At 43.0% G+C, this 20,221-nt stretch overlaps 1 protein-coding gene across 1 annotated transcript in view; it reads left to right on the top strand.

Annotated features, from left to right (window-relative positions):
• The first annotated feature begins 2,459 nt into the window (after positions 1–2,459).
• Positions 2,460–20,221, top strand: part of RSU1 (Ras suppressor protein 1) — a 170,971-nt gene continuing 153,209 nt past the window's right edge. The window contains 2 exon segments of the mRNA XM_033100801.1: positions 2,460–2,710; positions 2,930–3,041. Coding sequence (XP_032956692.1) covers positions 2,933–3,041 — 109 coding nt within the window. The 5' untranslated portion in view covers positions 2,460–2,710; positions 2,930–2,932.

The following is a 20,221-nucleotide window of genomic DNA, read 5'->3' as shown; positions in this document are numbered from 1 at the left end:
TGCTTTTCAAATTTTAGTTTGGTATCTTTATGTGTCATTTAAGTAAGTGGTGTATTAGCAATATACTTTAGAGAATAAAACAGGCATTTTTAAAATTAATGATTTATGGAATAATTTATGTGAATTTACTAGTTGTCATACTCTAGTGTGCCTCATTTGGACCAGGCATCTTCCATACTCTATTTTTGATTGGGCCTGGGGGTGTGGGGGTAGTGCATTTCTCCTAATGGGAAGTACTGAAATAGTAGACTGTATGTAAGTATAGAGCACTTGGCAGTAACGCTATGGAAGCGATTTAAGCTCTGATAAATATTGACTTTCCATGCAGGACTAGCTACATAATTTGCAAGTCTTAGTGCAAAAGGAAATGCAGGGTCCCTTGTTTAAAAATTACTAAACATTTCAAAATGGTGATTGCAGATCATCAAACCAAACATGGTGCCCATGTAGGTGTGGAGCTTTGTGTAACTGCACAGGTCCCATGCCCAGGAAGCTGGCTCTGTTTCCATGTTATGAAAATATGGAACTTTGGGACATACAGGTCTGACAATTAAGTTCGCAAATTTGTTGCAACGATGTTGCTAACCTTTTTTGATATCAGAGGGATTATTCATTATGAATTTGTACCAACTGGACAAACAGTTAACCAAGTTTACTATTTGGAAGTGCTGAAAAGCCTGCGTGAAAAAGTTAGACAACCAGAACTTTTCGCCAACAATTCATAGCTCTTGCATCATACAATGCACCAGCTCACATGGCACTGTCTGTGAGGGAGTTTTCAGCTAGGAAACAAATAACTGTATTGGAACACCCTCCCTACTCAATTGATCTGGCCCCCCCATGACTTCTTTCTTTACCTGATGTAAAGGAAATATTGAAAAGAAGACATGTTGATGACATTCAGGACATCAAGGGTAGTACAATGACAGCTCTGATGGCCATTCCAGAAAGAGAGTTCCAAAATTGCTTCGAAGGGTGGACTAGGCACTGGCATCGGTGCATAGCTTCCCACGGGGGGTACTTTGAAGGTGACCGTAGTGATATTCAACAAAGAAGTATGTAGCACTTTTTCTAGGATGAGTTCACAAACTTCATTGTCTGACCTTCGTATTTCATTAAGAATTGCACTGGTTATGTGAAGAGAATGAGAGGAGAATTACAAGGGAGTAAAAACAGTTTCTGGAGAACAGGATGTGAATGGAAGAATGCTGACAAATGAAAGAAAAATTGAAGCCCAAAATAATTTCAAAAGAGAAATGCAAGCAGAATAGGGAATTGATTTTCCAGGTGTTATCTGGACGTGGGGCTGGCAGGTACAGTGTAAGAAGGTGAGACTAGAAGTAATAGAACTGTATTAGTTGGTGCTCACAATTCATCATTTCCCTCCACTAGTGAAGGCAGCCTTGAGATTACACGCAGGCATAAAACTTGGTTCTCACCTCCAAAGAAATTTAACAAACAGACCAGGGAAAACTAATGCTGACTTAGGAGGGAAACAAATACACATCAACAACAGAAGAGCTACCACACCAGCCATCTAGAAAAATCCGCTCAGACCTTCATGCTTGAATATGAAAGGACAACCAGGAATCACCACACAGAGAAAGAATTACAGCAGCAAGAATGGGAAAGAACTAGATAAACACACATAAAAGGGATACTTAAGGAAACATAATTTAGAAAACAGAGGTACTCCAGTGGGTTGTATACAGAGAAATGTCTGTTCGTGGAAACCCAGGCACCAAGGGAAATCACAGATAACCATTCAACTGGAAGGACAGAATCAGTCTAAGAGCTGTAAGTTAGTGGGTTAGTAAAGTTTTCAAGAATAATCCATTGGATTTCCAGCAATGGAGGGGAAAGAAAACATGTAAGATTTTAGAGAGATGGTAAAGAAAGTTACAAGAAAAAGAAAAGCAGTTAGAAATCTTAGTAAGAAAACAATGACATTATCATTAAATAGAAAGCAAATTAAAACATGGCACAATTTTGAGTGTGGTATAAGAAAAGTAAGTTATCTGTCTTGGTATTTTCCCCTTCATGTGACACAAAGGTCCGTGTTTGAGAGCTGGGTGAGGGGACACAGAGACCACCATGGATTCTTGTCTTTGACGAGCTCATAATATATTGGGAAGCACAATCGTGGATAAGGAACTAATGGTAGCAACTTCCGATTAGTGGATTCACAACTATAGGAGCAGGACACAGAGAAAGTTTATTTCTACTTCCCCAGCACCTAAACTCGGAGTCGCTTCCTAAACTTCCCCACTTCCGCCCACAGCACTCTCCACTTCAACTACGAACTGAGCCTGCGCTAGCGCTAGTGCGCACGCGCCGTCTCTTGTCCAATCGGAATTCCAAACCGGCATTTGGGTGGACTCATCTCGGTGAAGGGCGGAGCCTCAAAGCCGAATAACTGACGTGATTGGCCGGCCTCGGGATGTTCGTTCTTTTAAGGGCGAAGCCTCGCCTGAGGCCACGTCTAATAAACTGTTCTCCTAATTTGGGAAAGGTCGCGCGCCAGCGCGGGCTGGGCGAGCAAAGGCGCGGAGCACAGAGTGCGCCTGCGCGGAGCGGCGGGACAGGGCGTGTTCATTGTTTGGGTGCGCTTTTCTCTCCGGCCCACCGCATCTCTCTGAGCGCGGTAGTGCTAGGGTCCTGCGAAACCGTGGTCTTGTCACGCCCCACCTGCTAGGTGTTGCCCTCCGCGGTGAGTGTGTGTGGCATTGCATTTGGGTTTGCTGGTCTCCGCTTGGCTGGAGGGGTGCTGGACCCTTGCCACTTTCCTGCTGCAGCCGGACCCTGCCCGCTGATGCCCGCTTTCCGGGGCCAGGGGAAAACCGGAGCGTGCCAGCCGGGGTTCTCTCCTTTCTGTCCCTGCACCCTCCTGGCCGTCGCCCACGTGCTTTGTTGTTGTCGTTTGGTCCAGATCATGTCCAAGTCTCTGAAAAAGTTGGTGGAGGAGAGCCGGGAGAAGAACCAGCCGGAAGTGGACATGAGTGACCGCGGCATCTCCAACATGCTCGATGTCAACGGCCTGTGTGAGTTCCCAGGCAGGGTCTTCCCGTGGAGGAGCTGGAAGGGCTTTTAAGTTTTCCAAGTAACTGCCGGGGTCGTGGTGGGAGGAGTTGTGATGGTTTGCCTCCCACCCCTGCTTGTAAATGTCACTTGTCAAGACCTTAATGCAGAAAGTTTGTAATCAGATTGGTTCCGTGTTGACTGGAAAACGAGAGTGAGACCCAGGGTAAGGATTACACAGACGGTCGCAGCTGTGCGGCTGTACCCTCAGCAGTTGTCTCTGATTTATAGTATTTGGATGGATTTTCCACATGGTTTACTTAATAGTCACTTTATTTTTTAGTTGAAAATCATTTTTGAGTTATTTTTTCCTTTCTGCTAATATGGTCTTTGGTCCTCGGACAAATGTCACACAAAAAGTACATGATAAGGATTCTTAGGCTTGGAGTGTGTTCAGCCTTTCTTGACTCATTCATTACCTTTTTCCGGGTTTTTATTCTAACGTATTTCAGGCTTTTGTTATCGTCTGCTTGTTCTACTGTGATGTGTTCCTAACTTTTCCTCTTTTCTCTAGTTTTATTGCCCCTGTAATTTAGTCACTGTGTTGCTTTCCGTTTGTTTTGTTTTGTAACACACATCATAGAGTGTTACTTTCTCCTTTAAATGAGGAATTGCAGACTCAGATGCCTGCAGGGGCTAAGTGAGGGCGGTTGTGAATTCCTTGATAGTATCCCATCTGAATGAGGAGCTACTGTTACACCTGGTGCTCAGCTCTAAGCAACTGTTACCACCTGAGGATGTTGGCCCAGTGTTGCCAGGATTTTTCTTTTCTTTTCTGAGAAGCGAAGAATCCAGGTAAAGTTTCCCAATTTTTAGAAGTTGGCGAGGAATTCCAATATTTGAAAAATACTTCATAAAGGTGAAACAAAACACTCTTCAGGCTTCAGTTTGGACCTTCTCCCTTAAACACGTCTCCTGGTTGTTCATTACCACAATAATGCTTCAAGTTCCTTGTTATGGCAAGGCCTTCCTGAACCTGATCACAACTTACTTAGCTCCCATCCCTTGCATGCATTTTGTGTCCCAGTCATACGACTTCATTGCTTTTCCTGAACCAGAGCACACGCTTTCCAGTCTGTGCTGTTACAGGTATAGTTTCCTCCCTTTCCACTGGAAATCTTACTTTTTATCAAGAGTCGGCTCAGATGTCACAGCCTAGGTGATTCCTTCTCTGTCTGTATCAAGCTGACATAGTGACTCTCTCTTCTCTGAAGTTGGATATGCCTTGCTTCCTGACTCTTCATGCTCCAAACTGAGGATTGTAATGTGTTTTTTGTTGTTTTTTTTTAACCATAATCAATTGCCTCCATTTATTGAGCACCTACTATATTCTACACACATATTTATCTTATTTTGACACTTACAATAACATTAGGAAGTATATACAGTTTTATCATCCCAATTTACAGTTCAGGAAACAGAGACTCAGAGTGGCTAAGTATAATAGGATTGTAATGTGTTTTGAATCTAGATGTCTCTCTTCCCCACTGGGAGACTGGAGGGGCTGAAGTTGTGCAGTATTTATATTTGCCTTCTTTGTTATAGTGTCTGGAACAGAGTAGGTGCTCAAGAATGTTTGCTGAATGAAGGAAAGAATGATGGATTAGGCCTGTGAGTTTACGAGAACCAGACCAGGATGTGACGTTGGAGAAGAAGGGGGGAGGTCCAGGAGACCCTACAAGGTGATGGATTGCTTATGAGGCGTGGAGAGAGCAGATTCACATTTGCTGTGAATCCGTGGTTTCTGGGACAGAGATTGGGGTGGGTGCCATTGCTGCTTCTCAGGAAAGGAAAGCGGATGAAAAGCTGTAGACAGTTTGCATTGGGTGACCCTTAGAAGGACACTTGCCATTAAGCTTAGCTTTTGTACTAAGGAGCATCTTAGCCTCCTGGTATATGTTGGCCTGTGGTGATGGCTTTTCAGTGGCAGCAACAGAGCAGATATCTCTGGAACTGAATTGGCAGTTGCGGACCTGGACGTGTCCCCATGCTGTTCCTGCCTGGTTCCACTGTCATGCTGGTGGTCATTGGGGGCAGTTCTTCAATGGAGGGAGGAGATGGTGAGTGGCAAGCAGGAGGCCTGGCTGGGCTGTACTCTTGGCCCCGTGGCTTTCTGTTCCTTGGCACCGTTTTTATTCTAGCACGGACTTGAAGAAAGAGATTGCTCTCGGCAGAGGATTGTTATACTTCTCAACTTTGAAGAGGATTCTTCATGGGATATTTACGAGTAGGGAGAGAGGCGTTAGCTATTTCAGTTCACTGGCATTATCTCTTTGAGGCCTTAGCTTTTATTGAAGAAGAAAAGATAGCCACTTGCTTCCTGAAAAAGATGTTTCCGGTGTAATATGAGGTGGCGAAAAGTAAGATCATACTTACATGTTCCCAGAGAAGTAGCTTAAGGAAGAACAACGGTATTTCCTGGAGTTCAGTGGAAGTGAATTTGGCCTCTGTAGTGTGTGCAGACCCAAGGAGTGGCTGCTTTCTGCTCTATCTCCCTGACTTCTGGCGTCCTGGAGAATGGAAGGTTCCAGAATGCCTTCAGAAGCTCATTCCTCAACTGGGACTTATTTATCAGTGATGCACATAATGCTTACTGTATATATTTTAATATTTTACATAGTAAAGTTTGACGTGGTTGCAGTACTGGTAGTATAAGAATTCCCATATTCCCTTACTTAAAAAATTTTAACAGTAATCATGAGTTTTGTGTATCAGCGTGAAGATCAAACACGGGAACGATTCATTTTCAGGGACAGAGAACAGTTACTGCGCCTCAGACTTTCCCTTCATTGTCCTTACTTTTTTCAGTTTCTCAAAAGATAAGCAAGAATTAAGGTTTGAAGATAGCAAGTGGAGGTTTTGTACTATGACATGTCTCTAGTTGGGAGAGTTGTGTCTTACAAGCACCGCGCTTCTTCTGAGGCAGTGAATTGCCGTTCAAAAATGTTTTCAGGAGCTTAGGTACCAAAAACTTTCTGATGGGGCAAACTCGGTAGGCTGGAGACAGCCAGCAGACAGGTTCTAGAGTTTTCTGCCAGATTCTGGATCTCGTCTGATCTGCCCTGCGAGGCAGCAGAGAACAGCGCTTAGGCATGGGGCCTTGGCGTTGAATAGACTGGCTTCAAATTCTCCATCTTCTCCTTAGTGCTGTGAAACTTTAGAGAAGCTGCTTAACCATTCTGAGCCTCACGTGTGTCCTCATCAAATGGAGACGTAAGTACCCGCTTGGTAGGACTGGTTTAGTGTGAGTGCACGGATGCATGTCACCTGCTTTAGCACTCTGGCGGTTCCGAGCATAACATGACTCAGCGCCTGGAGCCTGTAAGCCTCACATGTCACCAGTTCCAACACAGTCGATGGCCTGAACCAGGAATAGCGTGGGTTATTAGACTGGAGGAGGCATTGGTGTCCCGTGTTGATGTTTTCTATGGGGCTTGTTAGGACCTGGAGGGTTGGCACTTTGGCGTAGATTTAGATTGCTGTATTTTGTGTGAAATTACCCGTGTTTCCTTTTCCTTCATTTTTTCCCCCTATATGACATGTAATCTGCACACATGTTCTCCTTAAAGCTTCCAAGAGTAATGGCACTGATTTCATTCTTTTTATTAAAGGAATGGCACTGTAGAAACTATCCCACACAGCAGTCTTCACCTGGATGTTAAAGCCGCCTTTGCAGGTCCCGTTATCAGCTTCCAAGGGAGCCGAGAATCCCATCCGTAATCTGGGAGACTTTTCTCCTTTCATTTAAGTCTTTTGTGACTTTTTAATTTCTTCAAGTGTATTGCCCTCTGGGTGGTCAAGCCTTTATCATTTCTTTTTCAGGTCAGACTAAAATATCTTTCCTATCAATCTTAAAAAAGAAAAATAGCCTGCCTCAGAGGAAGTGGTCTTTCTAAAGGACCCTGCAAAATAATCCACAAGCGTACTCATGGGTTTCTGGAAAGCTGTTTCAAAAGCCCCGTTAATCCTGGAAGTGGTCACTTCTATTCGGGGTTATCAGTTACAGAAATACCTCGTTTGATTGCACTTCATAGATGATGTTGCATTTTTTTTTTTTTTTAATTGAAGGGAAGATCCTTCCCCAGCAAAACGATTATGACCTGCTTTAGTGTGACACTGGCTTTATTGCGGTGGCCTGGAATCGAACCTGTGAAATCTCGGAGGTGTGCCTGGAGGCCATCTTGGGGGAAAGATAACAGCTGGGAAGACTATGTCCTTTAGCTGTAATCGCTATGAGGACCTTTTATGTTTCTGCTCCTCTCAGCGGCCTGTATAGGCCACCTTTGTGTTTTGAAACCTACAGTATCTTGGCCTGAGGAGGCCTTTGCTCTCTCCAGCGAACTCCTTCCCCCCTTGTCACTTATGCCTTCTCTGTGCACTTGACTCTGAGGAGCTCCCCACCTTGCCATCCAGGCCGGTTTAAGTGGCCCTTCTGGGCCTGCTGTGCATGCTTCTGTTTTCTCTGCACTTGGCATAGTGCTTGGGGAAACTGGGTTGAAGAAGGATGCTCTTGCTTTCAGTTGAGAATTCAGGGGAGCTAAGGTGGAAAGTGTAGCACAGGAGAGAGATTGTCGCCTCTGTCTCCTGCCGCAGACGTCTCCCCAAGTTCCCAGAGGGAGGACAGCTTACAACCATCAGCAACACAATACAACTGTTCAGTGTTCGCATTTGGTTTTAGGACAGAGTGAAAATGGAAAATGTTTCATCCAGATAGGAAATAAAAACAAAGAAAAATTGAGGTCCCTTTGGTGTAACTGAACTAATAATGACCTTGTACTCTTTTTCAGTCGTTTGACATTCTGGTTCCAGTTAGCCATGGCCTTTTGTTTTATTTTGTTTTGTTTGTTGTTTTTTTTGTTTGTTTGTTTTGTTTGTTTTGTGAGCAGCTTTTTGGTTATTAGCTGTGTAACCTTGGGCACATCACTTCACATCTCTGTGCCTCAGGTTTCTTATCTATAAAATGGGAGTAATAAGGATAGCTACCTCATAGAGTTAGTGCCTAGTGCACCATCTCATGTCTCAGTCCATTCGGGCTGCTCTAACAAACTACCATAGACTGGGTGGCTCATAAAACACATTTATTGTTCACGGTTCTGGCGGCTGGAAGACCAGGATAGCAGCACCCACAGATTCAGTGTCTGGTGAGGACGTGCTTCCGGGTTCACGGACAACGGTCTCCTCACTGTCCGCACGTGGGGGAAGGAAACATCTACCCTCATGATCTGATCTCCTCCCAGAGGCCCCACTTCCTAATAATATCACAAAATGGGGGTTCGATTTCCAGAAATGAACGTTGGGGGGAACACAAGCATTCAGTCTATAGCATGGCCTGTATTAGTCTTAATATCCATTGTTATAATTTTAAACTGTTTTATCCATGATTGTGTAAACAGTGCAAAACGATACCTCTTTAGTTTTTGGAATTCTCGGTAATGGCACTTACCTGGTGGCCTTCCCTGCTGGTCTCACTGTGTCATCACGTCTGGACACCCGGTGTCTCATTCCTCACCTGATTGAGACTTCCCGGATGTCAGAGGGGCATGGTCCATGAGATGGGGCCCGGAGGAGAAACAGTGGCCTCACAGAGCAAGTTCACAGCCATGGACAGGGTGGGAGGTGGCGGGGGCGCCGCAGGGCATTTCCCTGGGTTTCAGTTGTGTGCTTATGTCTGTTGGGAATAGCAGACAGGCATAAAACCTGTTGGCAATTTTTCCACTGATAATTAAAATACCGTATGTTGCTAATAGCTATTTATTGACATTTTTTTCCCCCGTGATGGGCACTATCTAAGGTGAGTGGGAGTTTCGTCTGTGTTGAATCTTTAAATTGTCCAGTGATAAATTAATATTTGCTCTGTTAAGAAGACGGTAAGCTATTTCATGGATCTAAACTGCTTAGAATTTTTGTAAGAAACTGTGACACCCACTGATTTGCCCTTATAGCCAGCTCTTAATTGTGATAACCAGTGCGAAAATTGATAGGGATAATAGTTGAAAAGCCTTCCCTGGATCCTTCTTTCGTAAATTTACATGCACGTGGTTTAAAGAAACTCCATTTAGAGGTGTGAGATTCACTATTACACGGCAAAAGCTAGAATTGATTTCTTTCCGTCTCATAAAGGCCTGTTGCTTCATTGAATATCAAGTTTGTACAGGTTGATTTGTTTTTGTTTTTTATTTTTTAAAGCAAACGAGAGCATCCAAACGGGGCCGGGGGACAGTCCCTGCAGATGAAGTGCCTGACTCTCAGGGGTCAGTGTTGAGCCTCCACGCTTTTCTCGGGGTTCCGCAGCCCACACTCACTGATCCCGGGCTGCTGCTGATCCCCCTCCCCCACTCCCCACCCCATCACGCCTCTTCTTTCCGGGAAAGAGACATCCTCTTTTTATGGTACTTTATGAAGCTCCCAGTCAAAGAAACCTCCCCTTTGTTACGATCTGTCTGATCCAAAGCATCTTTAACATTGGGGAGTTTCGTGACTGCAGTGCACGTCTGATACCTCCGCTGAGGGCACAGAGGCTTCTGAATGGAGAGGTGCTGATTCAGTCAGCGTGCTTCCCAAGGAAGGATGGGGCAGAATGGACTTTTCAGCGTCCCCTCTGGGCAGATGTCATCAATGTGTTGCTTAACAGTGTGAAGGAGTATTTTGGATTTGAGATGTTAGTAAGGCCAAAAAGACACATGATGGTGTAACATTATCTACTTTATTAGTTTGCTAGGGCTGCCACAGACAAAAATGCCACAGACTGGGGGGTAGGGAGTGGGTCTTAAACAACAGACATTTTGTTTTTCACAGTTGAAAGGCTAGAAGTCCGAGATCACAGTGTGGGCAGGGTTAGTTTCTCCCGAGGCCTCGCTCCTTGGCTTGCAGATGGCCGCCTTCTGGCTGTGTGCCCGCATGCTCTTCCCTCTGTGCGCGCATGTCTCTGGTGTCTCTGTGTGTCCACCTCCCTCTTCTCATAAGGACACCAGTCCGCTTGGATAATGGCTCACCTTAGCGGCCTCCTTTTAACTTGATCCTCTTTTAAAGGCCTTATCTTCAAATAGAGTCACATTTGAAGATACTGGGGGTTAGGGCTTCAGCATTGGAATCTTAAGGAGTCACAGTCCAGCCCCTCGCATCTGCATCCTAAGTCCGATTGGTTCATGCGTGAGTGCTTCCGTGGGGCAGGTGCTTCTTACACTTACATAACATCTCCCTAATCGTCGGTGTTTCACCGAGGAGCAAGCAGAAGGTTACCTAGCGTCTGTAAGTCCCAGCATCGCACGGTTAGTGACGAAAGTGTAGTGCACACTTCATTGTACCTGACACCTTCGTTCTACAACACCGTGTTGTGTTATTGCCCATCCCTGAAATGCAGCAGGGGCCTGGCTCACATGTCCAGGACTCGGATTTCTGGGGCTGAAGGGGGCAGCCGGCCTTACCTCAAGGCATTTGGTTTAAGAATGCTTGAAAACACTGTGCTGGGAGAATAAAATGCATCATTTGGCCAGCCTGCCAGCCCGGAAACTTAGGTTTAGCGTATTGTTGCAGAGCTTTTAATTGTTGAAGAAAACACTAGAAGAAACTTACTCTCTGTCTGGTCGATATTAACTGTGAACTCTCCCCTTTTCCTTAAATTGTCAACCTTAACTGAATTTAGAGCTCAGGTGCGATATCTTTTTGCATTGAATATTCATTTTTTTTCTGTCTTCAAACTTAGAACATTAGCTTAGAACACTGAAGTGCGGTGCTAGAGAAAATTGTGTTTGGGAAATACTGGTTCATATAGTTTAACAGAATAAACCTGCATTACATGAAATGGTAGCTTTAGTTGTAATTTGCCTGTACTTCATAAAGAGCCTTTTCATTTAATGCATTTTCTGTACATCTGTTAATTATTCCTCTGGACTCAGAATAGTTCAGAATTCACAGGTAAACTGGGCCAAATGAAAGTCACACATCAGACTAGGCAGTAAATTGGAAGGGGTCTTGGCCTCTGAGTTTTTTAGGACAGTGAGATCAGAAATTGGTGACGTGGTTTGCAACATCAAATGTTCATATGTAAGTGGTTTTTTAGAGTTGTAAATATTTGTCTTCAGGCCATGTGAAAGATACCTGTTTAACGTATTATATATTTGTGTTCTGCCAGTTGTATACACTTTATTAGAGGGGTAAAAAAAAAAATATATATATATATATAATTAAAGTGCCATATATATTAATACATGGAGTGTATTAAATACACACACACACACACACACACACACGTTGCTTATCACGTACCAGGCATTGTACTAAGCTCCTCATATGGCTTATTTCACTTAAACCTCACAATTTCATTATCCTCTTCTTCATCGTCATCCAGTGTATAGCTGAGAAAACAGATTTCTAGAACTGAAGTAACTTGCTCCAAGTCACACAGCTAATAAGTAGACTCAGGATTGGAACCCAGCCAGTGAGACTTTCGAAGCTGTGTTCTTAGCTTATGCTCTCTTGCCTGATTCATGTACTAACGATTTTGACAGGCTCATGTACACATAAAGATAAAACAGCTAGTTCAGCAAGTGGACACTGAGTGCCTGCTGGCAAACTGGTCCCCTTCTGGAAACCATGGGACCTGCCTGTAGGGGCTAATGATTCTGCATCAATTTAGGAATGTGTTCACGGATGTCCACAGATGCTGACCTGCCTGGGCTTGTGCCCCTTGGCCGAGGAAACAAGAATCCTCTTTTTTCCAAAGCACTTACGCATACTTAAAAAAAAAAAATCCACTTCAAAAAAACTTTATGGAAGGATTCATATGGATATGTGCACATGTAACAGTACAGATTGACATAGTTTCAAACCAAGAAGCGGAATGCGATCAGCGCCTGGGACCTGCACCTCCCAGTTTCTCTCTTCTCAGTCACTGTTCTGATTCTAAAGCAGAGATTAGTTTTGCCTGTTTTTGTGTATTCTTTTAAAAAAAAAGATTATTCAGTGTGTACTGTTGAGTGTCGGATTCTCTTGCTGAGCATCGTGTCCTAGAGATGCATTCACGTTGTGAAGTTGTTTACAGATTCAGGGAGTGACTGCACCACTGTTGATTCATCCGCCTGCTGTTGATGGACATGTGGGTCTTTCCCAGGTGGGGGCTGTTACAGATAGTGCTGCGATGAACATACGAAAACACGTCTTAGTGAACACATACGTTCATTGCTGTTGGTTGTAGATCTAGGAGTGGAATTGGTAGGTTGTGCAGTACACAGTCTTACATACTTTTTAAAACGGAAGGGAAGGGTCACCCAAAAGGGGGCAAATATTTGAGACTTACAGTTGTCCCCCTTTATCTGTGGTTTTTCCTTCTATAGTGTCAGTTACCTGTGGTCATTCTTGCTCCAAAAAATGTTAAATGAAAAATTCCAGAAATAATCCATAAGTTTTAAATTCTGCCCTGTTCTGAGTAGCGTGATAAAATCTTGTGTCGTCCACCTCCCTCCCAGGATGTGACTAATCCCTTTGTCCAGCATCTGCACACTGTACGTTTCCTGTCTGTTAGTCAATGAGTAGCTGTCATTATCAGATCTACTGTTAAAGTATTGTAGAGCTTGTGTTCAAGTAACCATTATTTTACTTAATGGCTTAAAGTGAAAGAGTAGTGATGCTGGCAATTTGGATATGCCAGAGAGAAGCTGCAAAGTGCTTCCTTGAAGTGAAAAGGTGAGTACAGTATAGCAAGATATTTTAAGAGAGAGAAATGACCATCTCATAACTTTTATTACAGTGTATTGTTGTAATTATTCTATTTTGTTATTAGTTATTGTTAATCTTTCTGTGACTAATTTATAAATTAACCTTTATTGTAGGTATGTATATATGAGGTGTGATAAAAAAATTACAGCGAATGTTTAAATTTTAAAAAATTTATTACAGTAAAAGACACATTGCCATTAATCCCCCACAAAACATTCTTCCTTTGCTTTGAACACACTTACCTTGTGCTGTCATGGCTGCCTCAGTGTCCTGAATCGATTCATACATTTTCTTTTCATGGTCATTTTGACTTTGGGGAAGAACCAGAAGCTGCATGGTACCAGATCCGGCGAATAAGCTGGATGAGGACACACCATAATGTTTTTATTTGACAGAAATTGCCATATACCAGAAGGGATGTGTGACAAAGAGCCTTTCTGTTGTGATCACAAAATAAGGTGAATGCTGCTGCCGAGTACCATCCAACGGAAAGGCAGGGATCTTCAATATGGGAAGCAGCGTGTCAAACCTTAGTAATAGTGTATGACAAGTTTCAACTTGTTCGGTGCAGTCAGTCAGGTGTGAGCTACAGTTGAGAGAAGGTATGCCTTCAAGTGTGCTGTAAATCATCCTCCATCATGACGGTGCTCCGTGTCACACATCCCTTCTGGAACACGGCAATTTCTGTCCAATACAAACATGGTGTGTCCTTATCCACCTTATTCACTGGATCTGACACTGTGCGACTTCTGGCTCTTCCCCAAAGTCAAAATGACCTCGAGGCAGCCATGACAGCACAAGTAAACACAGTCACAAAAGAGGACGTCCAGAACTGCTTCAGAAAGTAGCAAGAATGATGGGATAAGTGTGTTCGAAGTGAAGGGGAGTATTTTGTGGGGGATTAATGGCAATGTGTCTTTTACTGTAACACTTTTTTTTAACTACTGTAATTTTTGATCACACCTCATATAGGAAAAAACAGTATATAGAGGGTTCAGTACTAGCCGCAGATTCAGGCATCTTCTAGGAGTCTTGAAATGTGTTCCCTGTGGCTAAGGGGGGACTGCTTTAATAAAGGAAGCAATAAAACACCATGACACATTATCGAATATAAGTGTCATATAGGAGGTAAGCTGATTTGAAACTCCCATTAAAAGGGAAATGGTTCAAAGTTTTTTCAGCCATAGTAAAATGTTCAAGGTACAGAGTCAGTTTTATTCTATATCTACCTATGTTCTTCTTTCCCTTTTTTGGGGGGTTGGGGGGGTTGTCTAACTGATTAATTTTATTGTGTAAAGTATTTTATTTATGTAACATGAAATAGCTATAGTTTTAGAAAACAGGTACAGAACCCTAGAAATCAAAATACGTAAGCTCCTCGTTTTATTTACGGAGAGGAGAACTATGGCTCAGAGAAGTAAATTGATTTTTCTCAGATTTCACAGACACCAGAATCAAACTCAGACTACAGTCAAGTTTTCCAGATCTTGAGCTACTTCTTTCCAAAATGGGAAAATAACATTCACACACGGATGAAGTCTTCTTTACAAGATGGTGGAAATTCCCAACATAATAAAAAATATAATCCTGAATGGGAAAATTCCTTTCTTTCTTGAATAAAATACGACAGTTATATAAAGAGACTCAAAGCAAAGCAGACACAATTTCCAGCAGCATGAGACCCAGATTATAAAGCCATCAGATCCTGGATTTCTCTGGAGCACGGATAATCTCGTTTTGAAGATGAAAGTCTGAATTAAGTTATTTGATTCTGTGAAACAAGCAAAAGATAAGAAAGCTAATATTTACGTAATGCCTGCTACAACAATATGCAGTGCTGGGCACATTATAACCACTCACTAGAATCAAGCAAGTTAAAACGAGGTAATAACAATAGCTAATGTTTCCCAAATGCTTAAAATGTGGTGGGCGCGGTGGTAAGAACTTGGTTACCGCATCTATTCCTCACAATCACCCTGTACGATAGTCCCATTGTTAACCACCTCCTGTGCAGTTTTAGCTGAGAAAAATGAGGCGCAGAGACTTTGAGTGACTTGTCCATGGTTTCGGAGCGAGTGAGCAGAGAACCCTCTAAAGGTGTTTCCAAACAAGAGACTGATTCAGTCTGGCCTGTTTTTGTTTGTTTTTTTGTTTTTGTTTGTTTTTTGTTGTTTGTTTTTACGGGCCAAACATAGCAAACAAATATCCACAAATGACCTTTGCATGCCCTTTTAAGATGTCCCAAAGATAAAAAGGTTAATTTCCTCCCCCCCACACCCAGTGGAGACACGGGCAGTAGCCAATGTGTGTACTTTCCTTTTTGTACAGTACGGTGTATTCTCAACCTCCATGCGTCCCTGGAGATAAACAGGTGGGGGTGGGGGCTGGGGGCACAGGCACTGTTTTCCTTTTTTCATCCCTGGGCCTGATGGTAGACATTTCTCTCTGATTCTTCATTTCTCTTCTCGAGCAGTGGTTCCCTGCACCGTCTTCCATGCCTCTCCCCTCAGCCCAAGAGCCCGTTTCCCTGTAAATACAAACCCCCTCTGAGGCAGGAAGACCGGAATCTGAGACCTGCTGCCTACACAAGCGAGGTGGTTCTCGGAGCTCAAAGAGCCAGAAACCTTCGGCAGCCACTAAATACTTGACCTCTGTGCTGCGTGCTGCCACCCGCACCCATGGCAGGATTTGCTCTCGGGGGCAGTTCACTGCTGCTTTTACCCTTGGCTTTCAGCTTCTCTCCCCACGCAGTTCCTTATCCTGACCTCCAAGTGCTGCCTTCTCTGGTCTCAGATAACTAGTCTCCGGGACTGACTCTCCTCAGCTGCCCCCAGCTCAGACCTGGTATGTTTTCTGACCAGCTACCAGTCCTTCCTAGTTCTCCCGGCGTGATGTGTCACCCCACAATCCTGCTCCGGCCTCTTCCCCCGGCCTCTCTCCTCCACACACAGATCCAGCAAACAGATATGTCCCAAGTGGCACCCACAAACCGTCGCCTCCACACCTCACCCCAGTGACCGTTAGACTCTTCACCGGACCTCCTGCCCCACTAGAGCTCCCATGGTGAGAGCTTCCAAACAGCCTGCGCTTCGCTGAACAAATGCAGAATTTCCTAATTACTGATCATAACCATCAGTTTTTGAGTACCTATTCTGTACGAAGGGGAAAAATCATTATGTATTCAGAATGTTAATCCTTCGCCTGTCATATGCAGTGGTCCCCACTTATCGCCTGGGATACATTCCAAGACCCCCAGTGGATGCCTGAAACCACGGATAGTACTGAATCCTGTATACTGGTGGTGCCAAAAAAGTGTATACAAGTGGACACTTTGGTCAACGTTGCTCAAACAGTAGTTCGCCATAATCAGAAGTGTCTGGACGCTGATGGTAACCAGTAACCACTTTGAGCACCTCTTGTAATTTCAGACGTGAAACGTGACTTGTATTCATCTTTTGTTATCGGTATACATTGAGTGTTAGAATTTTAATAACAGTTTTTCTTTCTTAAAATGTGTATACATTTTTTGGCACCCTTTGTATAATGTTTTTTCCTGTCCAGACATACCTATGGTGAAGAGAGAGATTCCTAGGCACAGAGAGGCACCTAGGCACAGAGAGAGATTAACAGCAAGAACTAATAATAAAATAGAACAATTACAATATATATGAGTGTGGTATTTATCTCTTTCAAAATGTCTTACTGTACTGTACTCACTAAAGGAAGCACTTTCCGGCTCCTGTCTGGCCTGTGGGGATAGGCAGCTTCACTACTGTTGTGCGTTGGGCCATTATTAGGTAAAATGAGGGCCACTTGATCAGAAGCACTGCAGTGGTTCAGTGGATCTGATAACTGAGAGGTTTGCTAAGTGACTGATGGGTGGGGAGTGTCTGCTGGACAAAGGGGTGATTCACGTCCCGGGTGGGACAGACGTCTGACATTTCGTCACGTGACTCAGAACGGTTCTCAAGTTCAAACTTACGAACTGTTTATTTCTGGAATTTTCCAGTTAGTATTTCAGTCCATGGGTGACCACAGGTAAGTGAAATTGTGGAAAGTGAAGAGGCAGAGAAGGGGGGGACGACTGTATTGCAGAGTAAGCTTGTTGAGGGCAGTAACTGTGTGTCACGCAGTCTGTGCCTCTCACACCACGTTAAGTACGGTCTTGCAAGACGGTCATAATTTGCTGAGTATCTGTTAATACTGTCCTATTCACACCTCTAGAGCAATTAACGACTTTGTATGTGTCTTAGTTAACTACTATATTTTTATCTGTAATTCTTCTAGACGTCTTCAGAAATATAATTGTCCTTTGTCTTTTTTTCCTGAAGTGATGTGTTTGGATGGGAATGACATGGGCTCCACATTTTTAATAACACAGTGACTTGGATCGAGGATCTTTTGACTTAATCCCGATTGATGCAAAGGCCCCCTTCAATGAGCAGCTCATGAGGGGGGCAGTTTCTCACCACATGAGATTTCTTTGCTCTTATTTATGTATGGAAAGAGGTAGTAAAGTTTTTTCAGTGGTCACACATGATGAGTTGCTTTCTGTTGAATGAAAGACCAATTAATTATGATTGCTAGACCCTTTATCTGTAAATAGAATTCAGTCAAATAATCGACTTTGAAAACTTGTTCCTAAAGAGTTTCCAACTCTCCAAAATAATTAGTCATAAAGGAAAACTTTCCTACCGTGGTGATTTTTTTTTTTTAATTTTAAATTATGAATGAAATTCGAAAGAAATGTTTTTATGATTCTGAGTGTGTTGATGAATGTGGTACTTATATCTTGGTACCAAACATTTTATTGTCTGTCTTTAATGTATTGTCAGAATCTGCATATTTAAGATCTGAATCTGTATCCTACTATCAAGGGTGAAATAACTTCAGCCATGTGACATGGGCAGGCATTTTAATCATGAATCGTTTAAACGTAAAACCCAGCTTCCTGCTGCTGACATCTGGCTGGGTCCCACACCCCTGTTGAGTCTGTGAATCAGGGTTATTTAGGACTGTTGCTGTGTTTAGCCTACTGGGGAGCCAACATGGAAAAGCCATTGGAACCATAATGCATTTTGAGTTCAAATCCTTTTTGGCCGACAACTTTGGGAGGACATGAATTAACAGAGGATACTGTTTGCAATGTAATCTGTAGAATTACATAGAATTTGAATGTGGTCCCCTGGAAAGGTCAAACAAGGTAGCTCTCTTTGAATATCCCAGGAGGTATGGTGGTTCTTCCGACATGGCAGCATTTGATACCACAAGAGCTGTCAAAAAGGGGTAAACCATTGGCCTTCTGACGGTAGCAGTGTTTTCTGATTGCTTCCATTCACGATGCAGTCTGTGAAGTGAACTGGTGTTACAGTCTAGTTTTTGTGACCAGCGTTACAGACTCTTCCATCTGGAACCCAAAGATGGCCAATTCGAACCAGGACAACATTACAGGAACTTTCAAGTATCATTTCATTTCCCCTTATGTCATCCTGGCCGTGTCCCCCCCCTCCACCCCCCACTGGGGATATAAATGTCATGCTGTGAAGCTAGAACTTTCTTCTCTCTTTAAAGTGCTACCAAAGAAATAATTTGCCAAACTTAAAACTAGAGACAATTTCCAGTGTGCCACATCTTTGTAATATGTTGGGTTATTTTGAAAACAGGTCTGTAATTTCATCTTACGGAGCTGTGGATTTCATCATACTTTTCTCATTCTGCCTACTTTATGCTAATGAAGGGGAAAAAAACGGAACGTATTTTAAATAATATGTGCTTCCACATGTTATCTAGACATGATGATTCTTTTTCTAGGAGTGTTTAGTTTTCCTTTGATTTTTCTGAATTTATTTAATTAAAACACGGGTGGCCCCTCTAGTCCTATGCCTTCCCTGTTTTCCATCATTTTTGCTCACATATGGGACCTAGGATTTCTTCCATTAACCTCTAGTTTCCATATGTCTTCCAAGTCCAACTTCTGCGTCTGGTGTACCCTCTGCCCGGTAGCATTTTTGGATGTGTCATCCGTCCCATTTCCTTCTGAACTGCCATGATCCTTGCAGATACACTTGGCTTGTATCCATGATCCTTTTATACCTGGGATTTTGGTGCCTGTTCTGTGTTTCCTAAATTCAGTGACTATAGTTTGTTACCCAAACCAGGATAGTTTTGAGAGGAACGGTAGGCAGAATCTGAGATTGTCCCAGGCTCCCCAGGGTGAGTGGCCGCCGTTACTTCTATGAGGATCTCTAAGTTGGACTCGGCGCCCTGGGTGTGCTCAGTAAATACCCGGCAAGTGAGTCCTTGCTTGTCTCTCTTGTGAAATTTTTGAACCAACCAGTTCCTCTTGGAGCGTTTTCCTGCTGATTGCCTTTTTGGCTAGAGTACGAATGATCATAAATCATGTATACAGTGCCAGCAACCTCACCTCCCTCCCAATTTTGTTTCCCACTCTTCGTTTTGGCCCGATACACTGTTCACCAACATGCCATTTCTAAAGGCTAGAGAGAGGAGAGCCAAGGCACAGTAACATTTAACGGTGTCAATTCACTTCTTAGTTATTTAGCTGGCTCTTGAAATATATTCTACTTTGAAAATAGCTGGGCAAAGCATAGTTGAATATGACTCTAGGAATTTTAATAACAGTTTTCACTGCTCTGGCAGTGCTCATTCTTGACAGTGTATGGTAGCAGGACAATTAGAGTGTTATTCCCACAGTGGAAGACCTCCCAGTGTGTGATTCAGGTTAGCAAGGCAGGTCAGTGGGTATAGCCTGCTTCCATTTTCCCAACATGTTTGACTAGAATGGCTTTTGTACTTTTAAATAATCTGTTCTATTTTGGTAGACCTTTTCTTCCTTCTTTTTTAACAGAGTAGTTTCCATACAAGACTCACAATGAACTCACCATTGTCAAGTGGAAAGGAGTGGCTGGTTTTATAAGTATGCGTGCTGCTAGTTGGTCTTTGCCTGTACCAGGCTTTGTGACTGATTTTGTGATTTTGATTCTCTCCAACCCAACTACCCTTCCGCCAGACCCTGCCCAGTGTCCTTTGTTGCCTTAAATATTTTAAAGATCTTTTTTAGCTTTTTTTTTCCTAGTTCTAATTTTTCTCCCTCTCACCTACTTTATTTAGCATGTATCCCTATAACAATAGTGAGAAGGAAAAAGACATTCTAGTGGTGTGATCAGCTGAAACAATAATTGGATTTCTCTTATCCAGGAAAAAAAAAGTTTTAAATTTTATAACTTCCTTTCTTGCTAAGTGCTTATTGAAATGACACAGTGAAATGATTGGAAAGAACCAGCTTTCCCTGATTAAATCTTTCATTGGGAATGTTAGTTGGGAGAAGAGCAAAATTTTTTTTCTTTTTAATTAGTTGTGATATTTTAGGAAAAATTAAGGCAGGAGGAAAAGATAGGATTATCAGTTT

This window comes from Rhinolophus ferrumequinum (genome assembly GCF_004115265.2).
Source record: "Rhinolophus ferrumequinum isolate MPI-CBG mRhiFer1 chromosome 5 unlocalized genomic scaffold, mRhiFer1_v1.p scaffold_110_arrow_ctg1, whole genome shotgun sequence".
Taxonomy (NCBI): Eukaryota; Metazoa; Chordata; class Mammalia; order Chiroptera; family Rhinolophidae; genus Rhinolophus; species Rhinolophus ferrumequinum.
This window is presented reverse-complemented; position numbering and strand designations above follow the sequence as displayed.